This window comes from Manis pentadactyla, chromosome 4, assembly GCF_030020395.1.
Source record: "Manis pentadactyla isolate mManPen7 chromosome 4, mManPen7.hap1, whole genome shotgun sequence".
Taxonomy (NCBI): domain Eukaryota; kingdom Metazoa; phylum Chordata; class Mammalia; order Pholidota; family Manidae; genus Manis; species Manis pentadactyla.
Genome location: NC_080022.1, coordinates 51,552,523 through 51,577,036, shown reverse-complemented (window position 1 = coordinate 51,577,036; position 24,514 = coordinate 51,552,523). Strand labels below are relative to the sequence as shown.

The following is a 24,514-nucleotide window of genomic DNA, read 5'->3' as shown; positions in this document are numbered from 1 at the left end:
TCTTGAGAGATCTTCTAACATATCTCAGTGCCTTTAATTTAGACTTTATCTAAACACTTCATTAATAGTATTGTAGGCAGAAAGCTTTTTAAAAAACAATTCATTAAATATGTAAAGAACTGTTCTCTTTTGAGTGAGCAGGGAATAGTAGTAAATTCATCAGTAAGATTAGGTTTATTCCTGTTAAATATTATAAATAAGTACTGCTTTAGGCTTCAATATTTCTCGTCAAAATAAATTGGTTCAGGGTTAGAATTTTCCATAGCTTTTTTTCTCCTTATTTAATGTCTGTAAGGAACTCATGTAAAATGCTTTATTAATTCATTAACAAACATTGATAAATTGTGATATAGGATGTCAAGTTTACGAAGTTTCTTAGGGTATGGAAATGATCATAGTGCTCTGTTAGTAATATGTTACCAGTGAAATATGTTGAAGCAGGAAGGATAATTATTTTGTTTAAAAAAGAGATTAATAATTTTCTAGTACAAGGGTGTCTTCAAGGAAGTAAAGTTAGGGATGTGAGAATGCAGAAGTAGAATTATAGTTACTATACTTTCATGTTTTATTTTCCTGTTGTTACTTTTTTGTCAAAATTCCTTTCATTTAAAAAAACTTATAATGATTGTAAACGTTGACTGTATGCTTTTAAAAAAACCTGTCTCCAATTTACATAAAGAAATAATAGTTTTGTGTTACTTGAAATGTTATGACTATATGCACATCATGTGAAAAATTGGGACGTGGGTTCCAATTTTTTGTAACCATGTTATTTTTAGGAATTATTTAAAACAGGATTGACTCATTTATATTTTAGGAACCAGTGAAGGTTAAGTAGGATAATACATGTAGAGCTTTTTGCAAAGTGCCTGACACATATCAGCTAGACATTAGTCTAGCTCAATAGAAGTTGGTCATTATTATCATTGGCTTTATAGATGACATGTACCCAGCATTACATAACTTGAGAGAGATTGGTTTGAAAACAAAAGGATAATGGGCTTTTGGGTATAATTGGATAAGAGAATGATTTTAAAAAGGAGATTTTCAAAATTAGTAGCTGCCTACTTTTTATTATTACTTGGACCTTCAGCATCCATGAGACATGAATACCAGATTGTGTAGGTTCCTTATTCTTCTTCTTAGCACTGTTAAAAAAGTTTTAGTCTCATGGACAGCTAATATTTTTAGGAATTTGTAGTTTATAAAAGTCCCTTAGCATATGTAGAAAATCTGTCATAGAAATAATTTTAACATGACACAAGGGGATGTATGACAACCTCAACAGATATCAGCTAGCATACAGATAACATAAATTTATATGAAGTTCCATAAATACTTGCTGACTGAATTGTTGTGCTGTTCAGTAATAATCTTCTAGCTGTTTGAATTCTTGTTACATTCTGAGGAATGTTACAGGGTAAGCCATAATTTCTGGTAAGACATCCCAATGGTCATTATGCAAATCTATGTGTATGCATTTCCCCAGTGAATAATGTTACAAAAGGAGGGTAAAGCTGACACTAAACTCCTTTTAGTTTATATACATCCATTATCTCATTAACTCTATATAGTGGCCCACACAGAACCAATATGATGATTATCTCTGTTTTATAGAAGACAAAGCTGATATTTCAGAGGGTTCAGATTTATATCTGAAAAAATCCAGAAATTCAGGCACTTTTAATGTAAGTTTTAGAAACTGTTTGCACAATGTATTCATTTTCAGTATGTAACTTAAGTGTATTTTCAAGGGTCTCATGGAGTAAAAATGATTTAAAAATTTATTGTCTGAAAAAGGGAGAATGAATGGACATGACTGAAGCAAATATTTGACTGAGATGAGAAACCATAGGAAAAGAACTGTATTCTGAAAGTGACAGAATTCCTATTACTTCCAACTTTCATGGTTATTATCAGACAACTTAGAAAAAGCTATCTAAAAGGGTATGTTAAATACATAAATTTTAGCTTAATTTGTTATTTTATTTTTCTACATTTAAAAAATAGGTTTTCAGAGATATTACTCAGATTTCTCAAAGATTTTTTAAAATCTGTTTTTGAATTATGCCTAAATTTAGAAATTTTCAATTCAAATAAATTTTTTTTCCCCAGCACATGGTTGTTCACTTATTCTTATATAGTGTTAACCCAAAACCTGTGTAGGGATAAATGAGGATACACAGATACATGGTATTTCTAGCCATTAGGAAATGAATGACATTATTTCTTATTGTGCAAACAAGTGAAGATTATTTACATTAAATACTTGGTTTATCAAGGATATACTTATGCTATCACAGTATCGTAGAAAAAAATAGTAGTGCAATTTTTTGATAAGATAACCAATAAAGAGCCCTTTCTTACTAGTCGGAAAAAAACTTTTATTGAATGTCTGAAATCATCTGAAAGATCAAGGTACATCTAATTCAGCAAATGCTTGTGTGTTTTATTGACATTCAGTTTTAAGGAGATATGTTGCAGAGCCCCTGCTATTCTTGGCAGGAATGTTAGAGTTAGCCTCTTTCTCAACAGTAGCCTTAGTTATGATAATCTATTGAACTTCCCTATCTTTGTTTTTCTTCCAGTTTTTAGAAAAACTAAAATCTAGCAAATGTGGTGTTACAAAATATAAGAATGAATGCAGTGGTTCAGACCTGGTAACAATCAGTGTCAGAAACAAAATGAAAAGATGCAGTTCATTTTGATCTGGACCTTGGTTGGCAGTTAGAAATTTGCCCATACATCTCGTAATAAACCTTACTAACTCTGTTATTTCTGAATTAATCCGAATATATTTATGAACTTCTTGTAATGCAGAATTATAAATGTACACAAAAGTAAATAGAACAGTACAATTAATCTCCATTGTCATTCTTGTTTCAACTATTACCTGTCCTGGGTTTTTATTTTGTCCATCATATCATTTCTCCTGTTAGTTCTTCAGTATGTATTTCTAACAGATTCTTAAGGACCTTTAGAAAATTATCCATAATAACATTTGTAATGCTTTATGTTCACTTTACAATTTTACCCTGTATCAGTTTTCTCTTGAGTGGTTTTAGTAAGCTTATTGTATACTGATTGAATTTTTCCCCCAAATGTTGTTTCTAGGAGCCCCATGGTCAAACTAAATGTATGCTATTTAAATAATGACACAAGGGCCATGTAATTCATGTTTCTTAAACTAGGTCATTACATGATGATACGTCTCCCTTTGTAGTTGGGAGTTCTTAGTGTTTTTTGTGCCATGGTACCCTTTGATAGTCTTAGGAATCCTATAGGATTCTCTTTTTTGGAATAATGTTTTTAAGTACATAAAGTAAAATACACAGGCTAACAAAAGAAATGTTACATTGAGTTACAGTTATCAAAATTATTAAAGATGGTGTTATGCGTTTCTTTATTAATGAATTAAATAACAAAATCTAGCTGCAGTTTTAAAACTACCATATTTTCTAATGAATAATATCTTGACATATCTACAATAGTTGTGATATAAAAATATGTATGACTTCTATTCATGACAAAATCTCCTGTATTGCTAATGCATGGTTAGTGTCCTACATTCAAAATTTAAGGAAGTGCAAATTTCAGTGAAAATAAGAAGTATTTTTTTTCTGTTTTGTTTATGGTTCCCTGCCTTAGAAAGTATTGGTCTTTATGTTTATTTTTAGTTTTCATGGATGTCTCAAGCTGTTGCCACAACATACTCTGCTGTTTCGGTTTTGCCCTAGATTACCACTCTGGCTTTTATTCTATTTAATTGGCTCTAGTTTATTTTAACTACAAAAATTCTTGAGAGCTCTGTTTCCTATCATTTTAACGTAGCTACCTGGGAGTTTTTACTTAAGGGCTTGTATTTAAATGTGATGGAGTATTATATCAGACTCAAGGGAAGGGGGAAAGTTCTAGGAACAATAGCAGTGAGGAGAGGCAGTTTTGTTTTCTGATCCTGAGAATTAGAGTATTTCTGGGAGCATCTGTACAGATTACTTGCTTAAAGAGATGGGAAGATAGCCAAGATCTAGTTTTTACAAGTGCAGTTAGTTGATCCTTGAACAACACAGGTTTGAACTGTGTGGGTCCATTTATATGTGGATTCTTTTCAATACATAGGTTGGAAAAATTTTGGAGATTTGAAACAATTTGAAAACACGTTTTCTTTTCTCTAGCATACTTTATTTTGAAAATACAGTATATAATACATAGAACATACAAAGTATGTGTTAATTGATTGTTTATTATTGCTAAGGCTCCCAGTCAGCAGTATATTATTAATAGCTAAGTTTTGAGGGAGTAAAAAATTATATGCAGATTTTGGACCATGTGAGGGTTGGCACCCCTAGCCCCATTTTTTTTTTTTTTACTTATTCACTTATTTATTGTCTGAACATCTCCCAACACCAAAACCAAAAAGCCAACATTTTTGTCCATTTTGTTCACTATTATTTCCCCAAGTTTAGAATAATGCCCAGCCTACAGTGGGTGCCCAACCATTAATTAAATACTTGTTGAAAAAACAAATAGTGATATAATATAAAAATATTCTTACTCCGTGCCAGGCATTGTGCCTAGCAGGGTTCATCCCACTTACTGGGAACAGCAATCCTAATATAATCTCTGTTTTACAGATGATGGATTTTACTGTTGCTCAGACAGGTTAAGCAACTTGTCCAAAGACACACAGCTAACCAGGAAAGGAGTATGGTCTGAATCCAAGTTATCGAATGCCAGAATCTGTGCTTGTTCCTACTACATGGTGCTGCTCACCATCCTGGCCTTTCATCCAAATACAGGAGCAGTCTCTGCAAATATGGCAGAACTTTCCAGGACAAGGCCAAGAACCCACCCAGTGATCAAAATGGGGAAGAAGAGGCAGGAGCGGCATGCCTAGGTGGCGGATACCAGGAGTTCACTCCTGCCCCACTTCCCCAGGGGAACAGCAAGTCTGCCTTGCAGAATACAGGTCCAGCCTAGTTTTGCAGCCCTGAGTGACAGGAGCCCCATTATTTTTGAAGGGTCAACTTTATATACATTTGCCTAAAACCTTATAGTTTATAAAATAACCATTCACATACACTATCTTACTTGATGGTTACTACAACCACATGAAGTAGATTTAACAAGGTATTATTATTCCCACATATGGGGTGTAGAAACTGAGGCTTAGTTACTTATTTGAAGATAAACAGAGCCATACATCTTTAAGGTTGTAGGTTATTGCTCTTTCAAATATAGGTAATTATTTTGTTGATGTATGATTGTTTCTAAGGTTAAACATATGAATTTAATAAAACAGTTTTTGTGTTTGAGGTGGAATCCTTGATTTTATATTTTCTAAAATGTCATTGAAACCTCATTTTATAAAAGCTTACTATGGTAGATTGTTAATCCTACTTTCACGACCTTGAACTGCACATTTCACACCAATTGAGTAATTTTGCCCTAGTTGATTTGGCATGAGAACACTTTGGACTTTGATAAAAGGGCCAACTGTTTGGTGACTTTCTTTTCAATTTTTTTTTTCAACTGCTTTGCTGGATGATCACTTAGTAAATACATAAATGTAATGCTTGTGGCTGTACTGATGGAAAAAAAACCGAAAGGAAATTTGGTTATTCTATAAGAAAAGTTGGGATATGTAACAATATTAATAGTAGCAAATAGTAGGTACTCAATAAAGATTAGTTAATGAATATATTTTTGATTCATCAATGAGCTCATTGATTTTCAGAAGTTATGCTATTATTAGGAAGAAAAGATACAAGCATGAAAACCTGCTGATTCTAGGATGACAGAAAGTGTATAAATAGATTATACTATAATAGGTAACCCTGAAATGAGAAATGCATACTTGCTGTCAGTAAAATTCACACTGGTTCAGAGTAAGCTCTTGGTATAGAAATTTTGCACTAATTCACTAAAGTCAAATATATTGGCTGTCTTTGATGCTCTTTAAGTTTTTATTACTATTTTTCAGAACTTTTATTATTTGCCAGATTTACTTTTCTGTCTTTTCTTCATTTACTAAGCACCAGTTGAGGGGTACAGACAGTAGTGCCACCAAGGTTTAGAGGAAAGAGCCTCCATTTACTAGAATATTTGTGGAGGAAGTGAGATTATCTTTATCTTTAGGTGTAAATAGGACCTACCCAAGCAGAAAGGTTTGGGGGAGCATTCTGGACAAATGTAATGGCAATAGGAAAATATAAGAGCTAAGGGCTTGCATCGGGCAAAAAATGGCTAAAGATGTGATTTGGGGTCAGATTATTAAAACCTTTGAATTCCTGGAAGAAATTTGGATTTTTTTCTCTAAGGTTGTACTCTTCTAATTGTGGTATGTATTCTCATGAGGGCACAGCCATATGGGGTAATATGCAAATCCACAGGATAAATATGATGCATCTTCCAGGAATATCACTTTTTAGAAGATTTGGGGAAGAAAGAACTATTTTTATATGAAGATAGATTTACAAAATAGGAAACAATGTAAGTGTAATTTTAAGAAAAGATTCTAGATTCCTAATAAGATTCTAGAAAAAATTTGTGCTTATATCAAGCCATTTCATTTTGTACCTCCAGAAATTGTAAGGATTTGTTTTCACTATCCTCAGCTGTTATTTTCTTTTAATAGACAAATTTGAACAAGGTAAATGAAAAGTTAGAGTTGTCTTAGTAAAAGAGATAATTGAAGTTTGTGCACTGGCTCATAATGCTAAATACTAGGAGGGCATAGGGCTATAAAGAGGGATTCAGGTTAGGGAGAACCCTTGGAGAGTGTAATAGTATTGTGGAAGCAAAATGAATGTCAAGTTGAAAAAAGAATATTGTTTTTAGTAAGTAGAGTGATAAAAGGGACTGTGAACTAAGATCCTACAATTGTGAGTGGTGAAATAAGAGTACTTTAGCAAAGTAGTGAGGACAGAAGGACACAAGTTTTGTGAACCACAAAGAAAAATAATCCTTTTTACCAGAATTAGCTCTCGATCTGAGCTTTAATAACCAGATAAAAATAATTTAGTACTCCTAAGAGGAACAAAATGAAACATACTGTGTGAGATTTTTAAAAAAATTAGAGAAGAAATAGAGAAAGCAATTGGCATATTTAATAATGAATAATTTTCCATTTTAAATCTTCCAATTATTTTTTTGAAAACAAACCATTTTGGCATTTTGGTTCTAAAAAGTCAGTTTTGACTTCTTAGCTGTGGTTCTGAAAACTAAAATTTATTTTTGCTTTTGTACTCTTGGATAAAATTTTTATGTAGGATCCACATAGATCATATTTACAGATGTCATAAAGAAATGCATATGACATGTATATTGGGTAATTAAAAATACATAATGCTGACTTGGCTAAGATGAGTCACTATATAACTTGGGCACTATATCCTTTAAAAACTGGATTAAATCATGGGACTATATCAAGCTGAACAGCTTCTGTACAGCAAAGGACACCATCAATAGAACAAAAAGGCATCCTACAGTATGGGAGAATATATTCATAAATGACAGATCCAATAAAGGGTTGACATCCAAAATATATAAAGAGCTCATGTACCTCAACAAACAAAAAGCAAACAATCCAATTAAAAAATGGGCAGAGGATCTGAACAGACACTTCTCCAAAGAAGAAATTCAGATGGCCAACAGACAAATGAAAAGATGCTCCACATGGCTTGTCATCAGAGAAATGCAAATTAAAACCACAATGAGATATCACCTCACACCACTAAGGATCGCCACCATCCAAAAGACAAACAACAACAAATGTTGGTGAGATTGTGGAGAAAGGGGAACCCTCCTACACTGCTGGTGGGAATGTAAATTAGTTCAACCATTGTGGAAAGCAGTATGGAGGTTCCTCAAAAAGCTCAAAATAGAAATACCATTTGACCCAGGAATCCCACTTCTAGGAATTTACTCTAAGAATGCAGCAGCCCAATTTGAAAAACACAGATGCACCACTATGTTTATCACAGCACTATTTACAATAGCCAAGAAATGGAAGCAACCTGAGTGTCCATCAGTAGATGAATGGATAAAGAAGATGTGGTACATATACACAGTGGAATATTATTCAGCCGTAAGAAGAAAACAAATCCTACCATTTGCAACAAGGTGGATGGAGCTAGAGGGTATTATGCTCAGTGATATAAACCAGGTGGAGAAAGACAAGTACCAAATGATTTCACTCATCTGTAGAGTATAAGAATAAAGGAAAAACTGAAGGAACGGAACAGCAGCAGAATCACAGAACCCAAGAAAGGACTAAAAGTTACCAAAGGGAAAGGGACTGGGGAGGATGGGTTGGAAGGGAGGGAGAAGGGTGGGGGAGAAGCAAGGGGGCCTTACGATTAGCATGTATAATGATGTATAATGTGGGGGGGGGGACATGGAAGGGCTGTGCAACACAGAAGACAAGTATTGATTTTACAGCATTTCACTATGCTGATGGACAGTGACTAATGGGGTATGTGGGCGGGACTTGGTGAAGTGGGGAGTCTAGTAAACATAATGTTCCTCATGTAATTGTGGATTAATATATATATATATAATTTCTACAAAGATGACTAAAGGAGGAAGGCTTTTCAACTATGATTTGGTTTACTAAGTATTCTTCAGTGTCAATAGCGTGAAACCCATGGAGAACTCATCTTTTTGAGAATGTTATAGTTTTTCTGGGTTTATAACTGAGGCCAGAGAACAAACCATGATGTTAAATAAAGTTGTTATATATTTTTTTAAAAAACTGGATTAAATTAAAATTTTATTATCTTTTTGGTAGTTTCTTTTAAAAATTATTTTAAATACTGACAAGTGATATTATGAAAAGATTTGCATTTACTGATCCTTAAGGATTTAAAATTCAAATTATTATATAAATTACTAGAAATAATGTAGTCACACTTCTATTAGGCATAAAAAACAAGAATTTTAATTTAGGGAACTGAGTCTTTATTGAGTTTAGAAACATATATACACGTCTGTCAGGCTATTTAAACATTCGATCATTTGTGATTTTCTAATTCTTTTTGAAAACCTACACATAAATATTAGACTAACACCATGTCCAGGGGGAATAAATTATTATACTTTAACTTGATGTCACAAATACATGCATTCTCATTGTATTCTGACAATATCCCTTTAAAATTCTTTTCACAGTATTAAGTGTTAAAATACATAAGATGTCTACAGTATAGATAAGTTAACAAATTTGTTAAAATACAGTAATACCTGATATTAAAGTCAATATGACTTAGTAATCATGATCTACTGCATTTAAGACAGTGAACTATTTCAGTACAATATTTCATCCTGCTTCATTTAGTTTCATAAGTAAAGCATTCCAAATATTTACTCCAAATTATTTTGTAGCGAAACAAAGCATCAGTTTTAAAATTCATATTGTTTTTGCATGTACTCTGAACTGACTGAATTTTACTTTTGAAATTGATATTATATCATATAAGAATGGTACAGTTATCAGACCTTTATATTTATTTAAGTTTAGAATTTTAGCAGAAAACTAGTTTTATAAACTAGAGACGTTGTGAAATTGCCCCCATGATAAAGTTTACAGTAGAAGTTTCTTTATAAGTTTTTTATTTAAGCAAGTTATCTAAAAATTCACCCATTGGTTAAAATTTATATTGTAACCATTTAAAATTGATTCCCCCACATCACAAAATATGTGAATAAATGAGATCTTAAGAGTTTTGAGAAAGATAAATTGTGTTCTTTGAGGTGATATGATGATATGTTTAAGTTGATAGTGGCTTTAAAAGAAAGAATCTATTTCTAAAGCCTTTTATTAGGGATTTCATACCATATTATTAAAACTCAGGTTGGGATGTTTAATGTTTATTGTCTTTGTAATATGCCTCAGTTCATACAAAGCTTTGTGAATCTGTTGGACGGATCAACATTTTGGTTGATTTGATGAAGTGTAACTTTCCATTTTGAGACTTCCAACATATTCCTCTTCTCTCTGGCTTTGTTTTTGCTCTTGCCTTGTTATATTTACCATTTAGGTTGTTTTCCCCACATACATTATGCCACCACCAACCACCTAGAAAATAGATATGCAGTTTAATGGATACAACTGTTACTATATTTCCCCAAGAGTTTATCTTCATTTCTTATAACTCTGACACTGTTGTGTGCATGTATCTCCATTTTAAATTTTAAATAATTTGTGTAAGTCTCACACAGAACACCAAAAATAAAATATCCAGTAAAGGTTAGAGGTAAAATACTTAGTTGAACTAGAATCAAATTAACACTTACATTAAATGATTTTTGCCTATAGAAAAATGTTTATTTGGGATTCAGAATTTAAAGAGTTGACATTGTAGATATTGGCTAATACCTTGGGAAGGTATTTTGAAGGTATGAAAACAAAGTATTGATGTTAGGAAAAGGATACCTGAATAACTTTCTGGACAGTTGACATGTCCTTTTGCTTTGTGATCCCAAGTAGAAAACACCAAATCTTTGTGGTCCGGGAATACACTGGGGCCATTGCCAATAATCTCAGCTAGGTTTAGCATATAGTTGGTTTCATGATTTCCCAAGTGAAAAGAATACTCAATATAATGCTTGTTGTCTTTCCAGTCTTCTAGTTCAACTCGTAAAATGTAATTAGATTGCTTTACTATGGAGTATATCTTCTCTAGACCCATCCAAAATTCTCCTGAAAAAAAAAATTGTAAAAATGTGTGCATTGTTAACTGCAGATTAGGTGTCTACAGTTTTGGGGTTTTTGGGGGGAGTTTTTTTATTGGTGTAGCTAAATGAGTTGTTTCAGTCTCCAATCCTTTGGCTATTTTAGAGTCTCTTAAAAATACTACTTTTTAAAACAATTTTATTGAAGATAGTTATCTGTACAAAAAATGTTTAAAATATTTAATAAGTCTGCTTAAAGTCTGATTATCCTTTCTAAAATGGATATTACAAGATGTATTATTTCACAGGTAAAACTTACTAGGCTATTATAGATATTTTTAGGTCTAGTCATTGGTAAAATACCTCACTTCCAGGTCTTTATATGTACTGGCTTTACTTTCAGCTATTTAGTAATACCCATACACTATCAAGAGATTTGTTAATTATTTTGAGTATTATATCCACTATCATTATATAATAATGTCATTTTCCTCATGTATAGCCTTGGCCTTTGATGTTTGCTTGATATGTATTTTTTCTTTGTAGAAAAAGAAGAGAATCCGTTTCTAAAAACATTTTAAATGCAAAAGCATAACTAGTAACTTTTCTCTATAATTTCAGAAATTATTTTTATTAGGAATTAAATACAAATAGATGTCTCTAATTATCACAGTCCACTTATTAAAAGTATTTTGGGAATAAAGGCAAATTTCCTTGTTGTTGAGTTAGTAGAGACTTCATTTTAAAGATTGGAAGTATACATGGCTTACTTTCTTACAGAAATAACTAAGTACTCTTGATTTCACCATCAACCTTTTATTTTTGGGTTATGCTCAGTCTTAGAAGAAGATTTGTAGCTACACTTCATATTGAATATACTTTTTAGTTAGGGATTTAACTTAGTTTGAATATAAAATTTTTAAATGGTCAAATAGTACTACTTAAAAATATGATACAATAATGGATGTTTTCTACTTTATAAATGAGTACATTCATAAGATTTTTTTTATTTTTTATTTTTTTACTTTGGTATTCTTAATACACAATCACATGAGCAACATTGTGGTTACCCTATTGTCAAGTCCCCACCACATACCCCATTACACTCCATTCATAGATTTTTATAATACACTTTTTGGATTTTAAACGGATTTTTATTTGTGATCGAAATTAATTTGCATTAACTTATTTTAAACTACACATTTTATAGTATACATTTTATAGTATTTAAATAATTGAAATCTGAACATTTTATTCTGTATATCTGACAGCTTTCTTGTTCCTTCCAACCTCCAGGTAATTGATATTTAAAGTATTAATATGAAAGTAGAGTGACCATGATAGGGATGGTTCTTCATAGCCCCTTAATAGCTTTTACCACCTAACCAAAGCAATGAACACTTAACCATAATTATCTTTAATAATCACAATCATGCTAATTAGAAGCCATTGAATTAAGATGTAATAAGTATACTTAAGAACAGACATGGAATGATAAATAAAATTCAAATAAATATACTTTTAATAAGTGTAATTACTACAAATAAGGTATTTGATGGTAAGTTCTCTGAAGGCTGGGAATGTTTCTCATTCATTGTTGCATTTCTCATGCCCAGTCCATAATAGGTTCTCAATAAAAATTTTTAAATTAAGTAAATGAATGAATGGATGAAGTCACCTTACCGTCAAGCCTCCCAAAACCATATTTGTAGTTTTCCCAAGTTTCATTGAAGTTTTGTGATCCATCTATTCGGTATTGAATTAATGTCCATGAATTACCTGAATATAATGAATGAAATCATATGTTTTTATTACAGTTTGATGCTGACAGGTGTAACAAAATACTTTTGGTTTGGTTTAATTGGTGACTGTGTAAGGTATTTTTTAGTGTTGTTATGGTAATAACATTTTATTATTTATCATGGTCCCAAGAAGTTAAGTAAAGAGCAGCTAATGAGTTTATCTTAACAAACTTATTGACAATAGCCATCTCAGTTATTTTAAGGGAAAAAGAAGGGGAATACTAAATAAATAAATAACATGAGTAAACAAACAAGACAAATATAAGTTCTGGTCTATGTAACTACTCATGATATACATATCTCTCATTTTATATATATTCAGGACAAAGATAACAGGATTTGTCTTAGTAATAGGTAGTTAGTAACCTGAACTAAATACTATCCTTTTTCTCCTTAGTCTAGTTTTACCTGATTTAAAATCACAGTAGACATTAAAAACTTGAGAGTTGTTGGGTCTAATGGAATAGATGCCACTTGTATGTTCTCCTCTGTTATAAATGGTAGTACAATCAGCAGTAATATCTAGAATCAACAAAATGTTATTACATATGATACAGTGATAAAAATGGTATCTTTAGAGCTTGAAATTTTCCTTGACTTTGGTGGAATAGTGATAAATGTAGCTATCAGCCTTTTTCAGTAATACATTACTACATTTCAGTAAGTGAAGTAACATTTCAGTAAATGCTAAAGCATTTTTATTCCGTGGCATATTAAACAAAGAATATCAAACTGATTTTTTTTAAGAAAAGTAAAAAAATGAAAATTTTAAACACTTTTTTTTTTTTACTAGATATAGGAAGTATAAAAAAATCACAGATGAGACAATAATATAATGCTTGGTGCATAGCAGGTAGTCAGTAGATAGAGACCTTTTTTTCTGCATTAAGTAAATAAAAACTGAATGTATTTGAAAGTGTATCACTTTGAAATTTGGTTGGGAATGGTGACTTTGTTTCACCATCTTTTTGTTTTTCTTATGAAAATTTTCAAACAGGAAAATAGAAGCATTGAAGAAAATACCATAATCTTTCCATCTATTTCAACAACTTAAAATTTTGCCATAGTTGCTTTATAAACAAATATATCCACAAACGTGTTTTTCTGTGCAATTTGAAAGTAATTTGCAAACATCATGACCCCTTAGGTATTTCAGCGTGCATTTCTTAAAACATGAGATTATTCTGTTACCTAACTGTAATACCATTATTACATCTAACAAAATGAGTAATAATTCCATATCTAGTATCAGGTCTATATTCATATTTCCCTGAATGTCTTAAGAATAGGTTTTGTAGGGTTTCAAAAACCCACTAGGACCAATTTAGGTTGACATACTGTGTTTTGCAGATTTGTCTCTTTACTCTCTTTTAGTGTGGAACAGACCCTGAGAAATAGCAATTTTTTTTTTTAGATAATTATTTTTTATTGAAGGGTAGTTGACACACAGTATTACATTAGTTTCAGGTGTGCAACACAGTGATTCAACATTTATAAACATGATAATTCTAGGTACCAGCTATCACCATACCAAGTTGTTACAATATTTTGACTATATTCCTTATGCTATACATTACATCCCGGTTACTTATTTATTTTACAATTGGAAGTGTGTACTTTTTTTTTTTTTTTTTGTGAGGGCATCTCTCATATTTATTGATCAAATGGTTGTTAACAACAATAAAATTCTGTATAGGGGAGTCAATGCTCAATGCACAATCATTAATCCACCCCAAGCCTAATTTTCGTCAGTCTCCAATCTTCTGAAGCATAATGAACAAGTTCTTACATGGAGAACAAATTCTTACATATTGAATAAGTTACATGGTGAGCAGTACAAGGGCAGTCATCACAGAAACTTTTGGTTTTGCTCATGCATTATGAACTATAAACAGTCAGTTCAAATATGAATACTCATTTGATTTTTATACTTGATTTATATGTGGATACCACATTTCTCTCTTTATTATTATTATTTTTAATAAAATGCTGAAGTGGTAGGTAGATACAAGATAAAGGTAGAAAACATAGTTTAGTGTTGTAAGAGAGCAAATGTAGATGATCAGGTGTGTGCCTGTAGACTATGTGTTAATCCAAGCTAGACAAGGGCAATAAAACATCCACGTATGCAGAAGAACAGGGGGGGTGAGGTTCTAAGCCTCACCTCTGTTGATCCCCAATTTCTCACCTGATGGCCCCCCTGCGACTGTGCCTGTCTTAGGTTGTTCCTCCCTTGAGGAATCTTACCCGTCTCTGGCTAACCAGTCATCTTCCGGGGCCATACAGGGAAATGTGAAGTTGGTAAGTGAGAGAGAAGCCTTATTGTTTGAAAAGGTTAGCTTTTTACATCTTTGCATATTTATGCCCTGTGGCTTCTATGCCCAGCATTTGTCTTGACGTATCTTTACCACTTGGAAGAATTATGATACTCGGTAAATTTGATATGAGGCACGAATTCTATTTAAGGGTTGTAATTAGGAAGGAAGAAGAAAAGCTATAGAAGTAGCAGGTGAAAGAAAACATGGGAAGATTGAGTAGAGAAATAGCAATTTTTAATAGAAATGTTGAAGATAGGATTTGATGATAATAGCTTCAAGATGGAAATCCACCAAGTTGTCTTACCATCATGTTCTACATTTTTTGTTGCATTCAAGTGAAGAGTGGGAGTAGTTCTTGGTGCTCTTGGTTTAGAAGGAAGAGAATTTTCAGTGGATTCTTGAATCCCAGTTCTTCTTAACTGATAAAAGAATATAAGTCTACTTTAAAAAATGGTATTGAGTATTTAGTTAGGGGACTCTTGAGTAAGGATATTAAAAGTACAACTTACATACATCTTTTGGTTTATAAATATGTTACTGCTTTTGATGTTAAGAGGGATTAAACAATACAGATTACTTGTTTTCACAGTTTTTAATCAGGCACATTATTTAATGAGTTCAAAAAAATAGAGGAAAAAAGAGAGCAAGACAAAAACAAGAAATTGGTCAAAAAAACAGGAAGACCAAAGGCAGAGACTTTACTTAGAATATTTTAATATGTTATTTATTTATATGAATAGATTTTAAATTAATAATTCTCAGTTGTAGACCTTGTTCATTTGCAGACCTGCCATGAAGTCATAACACACAGTTTGAATAAGGGTGCTTTCTTTATAGTTTTTGGTATGTAAACTTATCTGTATAGAGGTTTATTTGCTTAATTTCAGTATAGTCAGTATTTCATTGTTTATGGATAACAGCTTAATACTTAAAGTGTGCTGTGTTTGCAATTTATTGACTGATAGCTTTTCTTACTGATGGGCCGAGAAAAGCAGAACATGTAATGTCTTGCATTGTTTTTTAATGTCAACATAAATGACATTTCCTAGGACATAATTCATAAGGATCTGTTGTAAAAGTTCTCTTACTGGATATTACTCTTTTCTACTATAACTGATTTCAATGTCACTTAACTTTTTCATGATTTGGTTTCTTAATTTAAATTTGAGGAATTTGGATCAGATGATCTAAGGCATCTTCCAACTCAGATACTCATTATTTTGAATTCCTCATACATTTTCTTATTAGATAGGACAGGATATATATCATTTTATAATGACATTTTGCTTTTGTGATCAGGTTCATTTACTCACAATAAAAGGGAAGAAGAACTTAGAAAAATAGCATATAATAAGGAAGTTATGGAAATCAAAACTAGTTAACAAAAAATAACCTTTTTGGACAATGAGCAAAAATAACCTACTAAAATTGAGTCATAAAAATACTGAAACAGATTAATATGTTTGTATTCATAGAGCTTACATTCTAGTACAGGGACATACAACACATATTAAATAGAGGTAAATGTTAAGGGAAAAAAAAGAGTAATGAAGGAGGTAGCAGGTTTCAAGGATGGGTGTAGGGGACTGTCATTTTTGATAAAGTGACATGGGAAGGCTTCACTTTGAATTTTACATTTGACAAAGACCTAAAGGAAATGAGAGCAGCCATGCAGATAGCAGAGCGTTCCAGACAGAGGAAACAAGAGCAAAGGCCCTGAGATGGCAGCATGTGTGATGTGTTTGAGTGGCAGTGAAGAGGCCGGTATGACTAGAGGAGAGGAGGGGAAGTCAGTGAAATAATAAAGAGTCATCTGGGGTTACAGGCCACTGTGAGCGAGCAGGAAACCATTGTGGGGTTTTGAACCAAGAGGTGATCTAATTTAAGTTTTAAAAGGATCAACTTTGGCTGCTAAATTAAGGATATACTTTGCATGGATTAATTTTTTTTTTCTCACAACAACCCTAAAAGTTAGGTTCTGTTAATATTTTCATAGAATTAGTGAGGAAACTACAGACAAAGGGGTTAAGTAATTTACTCAAAGGTCACACACAAGTTTCAGAGTCAAGACTCAAACTCAGGTAATTAAGTAGCGTCAGAGCATGCAGTCTTAACAGTCACATTGATGTGATCCTTTTACTCACTACCCAGCTATAATTATTTTAAGTAGCTTCAGGGTCCAGTGTTTTCATAAACCTAAATTTTATATAAAAGATTGGACATGCCATTAAAATATTGACTTACCTGATTTTCTATTTCTTTAATTTGACTATGCTGTTGGTTTAATTGTCTGTATTGTTCTTCAACAGTGTGGAGAAGGTCTTTGATGCTATTATCTTGCTGTTCTACAAAAGTCTGGACATAGATTGTAGGTTGGTTAGAAGTTTCTTTCTTCTTTCATTTTTCTTTATTTTTTTGTTAAATAAGACTTTAATTTCCTATAAAACTATCACAATCCAATTTTTTAAAACAATAGTGGATTATGAAAATGAATATTGGCAATAATTTTTCCCTTGTATGCTTCTTTCAAATAGTACATACTTTTGTTTTATGTTCTTTTTAAATATACCGTCTCTAAAATCTGATTTCTTGAACTTCAAAGTACTCCAGTTAAGTGAAAAAAAAAACCCTAGTATTTTAATAGAAACAAATCTTTACCATTTACTATATTACTTTTATCCACTATAAACATGGGAGAATGGTTTCAAATTATATTCCTTTAACTTTATCTTGTCTCCAATAATTTGCAGTACTGTAACAATTTAGTTTCCAATATTTTATTACTTAACTGATTTGAATTTTCATCTAAAAATAAAGTTTTGTTGTTTTCATATATAATGTTAGGGAAACATGAAAAAACAACTTGAAATTATAATGGGAAAATTTTTCCTGGAGGCTTTTTTTCTTGAGAAAAATATATTTCATCAGTGCAATAAAGTATTTCAAATAGCATGCCTTAAAATATTTTTTTAAAAGATCCACAGTAAAAACAATCATGAAACCTCATTGATTTCTACTTACTTTAAGTGAAGTTACTTCTGGGTGTTCCTGAATTTCAGATTGATTTTTAATTAAATTGGTTAGTTGCTTCTCCAAATATTTCACTTTTTGTTGAAGGAGAACTTTTTCTTCTAGGAGGCTTTCAAGCTTTGAGTTGAGTTCAAGTGACATATTTTTCACTTCTTCATTTTTGACTTGCAGTTTGGATGTAGTTCTTCTAAGTTCCTTTTCTTCCTCTTTGATTTCATTGGTTTGCAGTGATAGGTCATAAAATGACTGATCAAATATGTTGAGTTTTTGAAATATGTCATTAATTTGGCCCTTAGTCTTATGGACAAAGTCTTTAAGACCATGTCCTAACTGAAGGAGGCCATTGGCTAAAATTTTTACATCATCTAACATAGCAAACCTTGATTTTGGCTCTGAAGATTTAGAATCAAATGATGAAAGTTCTTGGTCAGTTCTTGAGGAAATAACTAAAGGAACAATAAAAAGAAGGAACTTAATCATGTACATTTTTATTCTAATTACTCAGTTTCAAGCAATTTGGAACTAGTTTTCTCCTGCAAGCAGACCTAGTCTTCTAAACTCAGTATATACCACTATTTGCCATATAAACAGTAAGGTTGGCAGATGAACATTGTTAATCATTAAGCTGTGTAAACTTGTACGAATGTAACCTTCCACACTGAGTTAGATCAATGCTAAATGAAATCAAAGAAATGGGAAACTAAATAGGTCATTTAAAACTGTTACTGTATTTAATTTTCCTACATTATAAACTTCACATTCAGTGTTATGAGATACAACTGTTTTTAAAAGCTTGTTTTAATTTGTCATTATTTTTAAAGAGATTTTAAAGTAAATGCCACACTTTTGACTGGTAAATTCATCATTGGAGTTGAGGAAAAATTAATGAATTAAGTATACATTTCCCAAATTGTATTTTAGTTTTTTGGAAACAGTGACCCATCCCCCAAAAACGTCTTTGCTGTATAGCTTCTCTCCACTTTTTTGGCTGGTGTTAATGGCTCTCAATGCTGAATTCCCATACATATAAGCTAACACATGACTGTGTATTCCTTATTATTTATCACTGTAATTATTTGTTAGTAGGTCTTTTTTGCTACATAGGATCTATCTTAACCATATTTGTATATTTTCACAAAATCCCATACATTAAAAGGCATTTCACCCCTTTTCTTCATTACATTCAATGTCTCTGTATTGTAGCCTCTTTTATATTTACCCACTGAAAGGCCAATAGATTATTTGGTCTTCTAAGATCAAACCCAGAATTAAATACTTCCAATGTCAGAAACTATTGCCCATTATAAATTTTCCTGAAATCTGTGAATTTTTGGTAATAATTTTGATAATATAAATTTAGCAAAACCAATTAATACTATTTTTTAAAATTAATGTTTCACTATGCTTCTTGGAGTTAAAAGGAAAAATTAAATGCTTTGGTTAAATTATAAATTATTATCTTTCTTGATTGTTCATATTTAAACTTTTTAAGGAAACAGTAACTTTTAAAATGTCTTATCTTGATGAATTAGCATATTAAAAGTGTTAATTGTGGGAGCTTAGGAATCAGACTATGGTCTGGGTCCAAAAGCTAGCCCTAGCTGTCCAGCCTTGGACAAGTTTCCCAAAATCTCAGTCTCCTCATTTGTAAGTTGAGGTAGTTATAGTACATGCTTAATAGAGTTATGGGAATTAAAAAAATATATATGTGTTAAGTATTCAGAACATGTCTGGCAAAAAGGAAATATTTTAAATGTTAGTTATTATACCACATGAAATGACCTTTTTACCTGTGTGTGGTGTGTATAATCAGCCTTTTCTAAAAGAAATTTAACTTAATAGTTTTTTGCAAATGGGAAAATTTTAATATTACGGATTTCACTTTAAGTTGTAAATTGTCAAGCAAAATTTCACAGAATGAACTATTTCCAAAAATTTCTGTTCTTAAAAATGCCTTTTCCTGGTATAAAACAGAAGCTCTTGATGATTTAGGATTAAGTGCTTATGGATATAATAGTTACAGTAGAGGTAATATACCATAATGGTTAAGAGTATGATCTGCAGAGAGACTGGCTGAATCGTAATACTGGGTCGGCGACTCTTCAGTTCTGTTACTATTGGTCAAATTACTTAGACTATACTTCTATTTTCTTGTCTGTCAAATGAAGATAATACATACTTAAAGGGTTGTATAAGGATTAAAATTAATATTTTTAAAGCACTTATAACACTACCTAGTTATACAGTATTATGTATTAACTATTTTTTTGTAATGAGAATCAATTCATTATGCTCATACTATAATATTTTATTTGTAAACATTATAAATCTCATGTTAAGATAACGTAAGTGAGGGAATTTTGGGAATTTTGTTAGAATCTAGGTTTTCTGAGTTTTGGTCTCTTGGACCTTGGTAAGTACAGAGAATTATGTCTTTTGTTTAGCCTGTGTATACTTTTTCTAAATGTTTCAGTATAAAATGATATAAATATTTCTGTTTGTAAGAGAATTCAGCAAATATATACCATAAAAATATAATTTATGTATATGTAAAGAACTCTGTAAAAATATGCAAACACTTCCATGAATAAAGAAGAAAAATGAAATAATTTTTCTTAGTCTTCATCTTCATCTTGCCACTTACCACTAATTATGTTATAGAATTTTAAAAAGTACATGTTGAACTAGTGAAGAAATTTGAATTTTCTCTCCCATTTTTAAAGGAAAAAGTATTGTGATCAGTGGTCATGAGGGCAAATTTCGAAACTTCTCTTAACTAAACTGTCTGCTTTACTGGCTTAAAACTATTGACCCTGGAATTTCATCTACCTTCTAGTTGAGGGGAAATTGAGATGGGTTAACTTCTCATCTCTGTTGCACTAGAAACTGTTTATTGGCAAGATCTATATCTGTTTTTTAATCTATATCCCTTACAGCACTTTAGTACAGTGTCTTACAGGTTGGAGAAACAGTAAATATTGAGTGAATAAGAGAATAATAGTCATAACATGCGAGTTTTCCAGGCACCAAATTTGCATATAGTAGATCCTCACCCCTTTTTGATATATAGGAGGCTCTTTTTAAAGAAAGGAGTTTGAAAAGTAGCCCTTTCCAGTGCATGAAAGTAATTGAACACTAATACCAAAGAGAGGCTGTGTGAAGAAATTTCCTTTCATTTTGGTTATCATAGTAGAACATTAACACTTATTGCATAATTTATGCAATTTATCACATGTAATACTAACAGATATTTAGAGGAAATAGTCACATATTCTTGGTTTACAGTGTATTATCTCTGGGTAGAAATATCTGGATATATATTTTTCTTGTAGAAGTTTGGCATATTTATTTATTGAGTATAATTAAAGTAAATTGCCTAGTTACAAGCTATAGAAGAGTATCAACATGAAAAATGTAATGAAACTAATAATTTTATGGATGATTTCACATCTACCTTTTTTTTTTGATGCCTCCTGAGTGTACATTGTTAAAGGCAGAATCTAATCTTGAAGTTGTGCCTCTTTAAATAGAACCCTGGTAAAAAAAATGTTATAAAAATTAAACATTTTTATGCCAAAGAAAATAAGCTGAGCAAAATTAGGCCCTCATCTAAGTATTCCTAGTTTCTAAGAACTAATACACAAAAATTCTTAGCTACCTTGAATGTTAGGACATTTAGGAGCCTTGTTTAAATTCCAAGCAAAGCAAAGTCCTTTAGCCTCCCCCAGGTTGTGCAATCCTACGGAGATAGTACTTAAAAATAAAACACAAGGCATTTCAGATTTTTTAAATATAGTATCTCTTAATTGGGGATCAACAGAGGTGAGGCTTAGAACCTCACCCCCCCTGTTCTGAGAGAAATCTTCTGCATACATGGATGTTTTATTGCCCTTGTCTAGCTTGGATTAACACATAGTCTACAGGCACACACCTGATCATCTACATTTGCTCTCTTACAACACTAAACTATGTTTTCTACCTTTATCTTGTATCTACCTACCACTTCAGCATTTTATTAAAAATAGTAATAATAAAGAGAGAAATGTGGTATCCACATATAAATCAAGTATAAAAATCAAATGAGTATTCATATTTGAACTGACTGTTTATAGTTCATAATGCATGAGCAAAACCGAAAGTTTCTGTGATGACTGCCCTTGTACTGTTCACCGTGTAACTTATTCACTATGTAAGAATTTGTTCTCCATGTAAGAACTTGTTTGTTATGCCTCAGAAGATTGGAGACTGATGAAAATTAGGCTTGGGGTGGATTAATGATTGTGCATTGAGCACTGACTCCCCTATACAGAATTTTATTGTTGTTAACAACCATTTGATCAATAAATATGAGAGATGCCCTCACAAAAAAAAAAAAAAAAAAGTACACACTTCCAATTGTAAAATAAATAAGTAACCGGGATGTAATGTATAGCATAAGGAATATAGTCAAAATATTGTAACAACTTGGTATGGTGATAGCTGGTACCTAGAATTATCATGTATATAAATGTTGAATCACTATGTTGTACACCTGAAACTAATGTAATGTAATACTGTGTGTCAACTACCCTTCTATAAAAAATAATTATCTACAAAAAATATATATATATATATAGTATCTCTTTAATTTCTTCCTTTTTAAATGTGATCATTTGTTTTTGAATTTATAAGTTTGTTAGAGAAGTTCAGAAAGCAATCATTTGAGAAAAACACATTTATAAATAGCCATGCTATATTAACTAAAGAATAATGACCAAGTAATGTATTCCCCTTTCTTCTCTTTGTCCAGAGGAGCACTGTCCAATGAAAATACAGTATGCACTATGTATGTAAAAGAGCTTAAAAGAAGCAAGCAAAATTCATTTTAATAGCCTATTTTATTTAATCAAATATATCAAAAATTACCATTTCAATATGTGACTACTATAAAAATACTAATTAGATATTTATTTTCTTTTTTTCATGTAAGCCTTCTAACTCTGGTGTGTATTTTATACTTTCAACATATCTCAGAACAGGCACATCAAGTGCTCAGTAGTCTTACTAGGTAGGCCATTTAATTGGACAGTGCAGATCCAGAAGATGAGTGACCTTTGAGGAAATAATTTTATCTCTTTTTTTCACTACTAATAATAAATGTTAATTTTTCTTCACTACTAATAAATGTTAAATTTTTCATGTTGAAAGTACTTGTCATGGAAACCCAGGTATTTCAAAAACCTTTACAAAAATAAAAATCCTGACTCTTATCCATTAACATTTTGGAGTCTATCATACCAGAGATCTCTTAGGTGACTAGCTAAATATACGTTCTTTTTAACACAGATGGGATCATGTTATGTATAGCTCATGTTAAATATATAAATCAAGACATTAATATTTTAAGATTTATTTTCATGTGAGTGACTATACATTTACCACATCTTTTTTTAATGGCTGTACAATAGCTTATTATATGGACACACATAATTTAATGACTCTTACCAGTGATCATTTGTTTCCAATTTTTAAATTATAAACTATTCATAGGAAAGTCTTTATATGTGTATGTAAAGATTTTCATAAAAGTTCATAGATATTGACTTGGCAAATTATGATTTCTCTTGTTATTACCCTTCAAAAGTGTTGTACCAATATCTATTCCCTACCAAGAGTGTATGAGAAATACTCCTTTCCCATGAACTTTTACCAATACTTTGAATGAGAAAGACAAAAAATATCAATAAATCTAGTAGGCAAATATATCTAGTTTATTTTGCTGGCCATTTATTTTACTTTCTTTGAATTAATTGAGTATTATGTAAGTCCCCCGTAAAACTCCTCCCCTGCTTTTTTTGTTTGTCTCTTTCTGACTAATTTTAGGAAATATATACTTATTTATTATGGATACTAACTCTGTCATATATATAACAGTGTTTTTCCAGTTTATCATTTGTCTTCAACCTATGTTTATGGTATCACCTGCTTTGTAAAGGCTTTTAAATTTGCCTTTTACAACTTTTGTGGGTCATGCTCAGAAATGCCTTCCTCACCTATAAAATATGGCCTTTTAAAAGCATTTCTAGTATTTTAATAGTTATATTTTATTATTTAAATCTTTGATTAATCTGGAATTTATTTTGAGGAGGGAGTGAAATAGGAATTCAGCTTTTTTCCCTAAATAGCTAGTTACTGTCTCAACACTTTTCATTAATCTACCTTCTCTCTGCTCATTTGAATTTCCTCTAAAGGAGTATTATCAATGCAAAGTAAAAACTTACTAGGTTTATGTGGGAATCTGTTAGTGGAGTTAGTAGTCAAATGAGAATAAATCTTGATTCGGTTGCTTGCCTTTCACCTTCACAGACAAGTTGAATTTAAAATCATACTGCTTATATTTGAAATCAAACATAGCTTATATATAATGTTCAGTTAATTCCCATTTAACCTGGAATCCAAACTCACAGAAATGTTAAGTAACTAAATATTTGTATGTATTTTGTACCATTCATTCCTTCAATATGTGACACTGTTGCAAGCATTGGGACTATAGCAGTGTGTTAACTAGATAAAGTTCTTGTGCTCATGGAGTTGGGGCTCTATTAAAGGAGATATATAAATGAGAAATAATATGTAAATAAAGATAATTTAGGATTATCTTAGGCAGATTGTTTAAGAGTTTTGAATGTACTAACAAAATGATGCGATTGG

General features: G+C 31.4%; 2 protein-coding genes across 16 annotated transcripts in view; one reads left to right on the top strand and one right to left on the bottom strand.

Annotated features, from left to right (window-relative positions):
- Window positions 1–24,514, top strand: part of DOCK7 (dedicator of cytokinesis 7) — a 252,706-nt gene that overhangs the window by 97,744 nt on the left and 130,448 nt on the right. The gene's annotated exons all lie outside the window — the stretch shown is intronic.
- Window positions 8,915–18,613, bottom strand: ANGPTL3 (angiopoietin like 3). 2 transcript variants are annotated; one of them, XM_036911278.2, is made up of 7 exons: window positions 17,816–18,603; window positions 17,039–17,149; window positions 15,099–15,213; window positions 12,885–12,998; window positions 12,358–12,453; window positions 10,436–10,702; window positions 8,915–10,078 (listed from the first exon to the last, which is right to left on the bottom strand). In XM_036911278.2, the coding sequence occupies exons 1-7, from the start codon at window positions 18,308–18,310 to the stop codon at window positions 9,897–9,899; spliced, it is 1,380 nt and encodes a 459-aa protein (XP_036767173.2). In that variant the 5' UTR covers window positions 18,311–18,603; the 3' UTR covers window positions 8,915–9,896. The 2 variants fall into 2 exon arrangements, with proteins under 2 accessions (XP_036767173.2, XP_036767174.2); XM_036911279.2 differs by lacking the exon at window positions 12,358–12,453 and having other exon boundaries at window positions 17,816–18,613.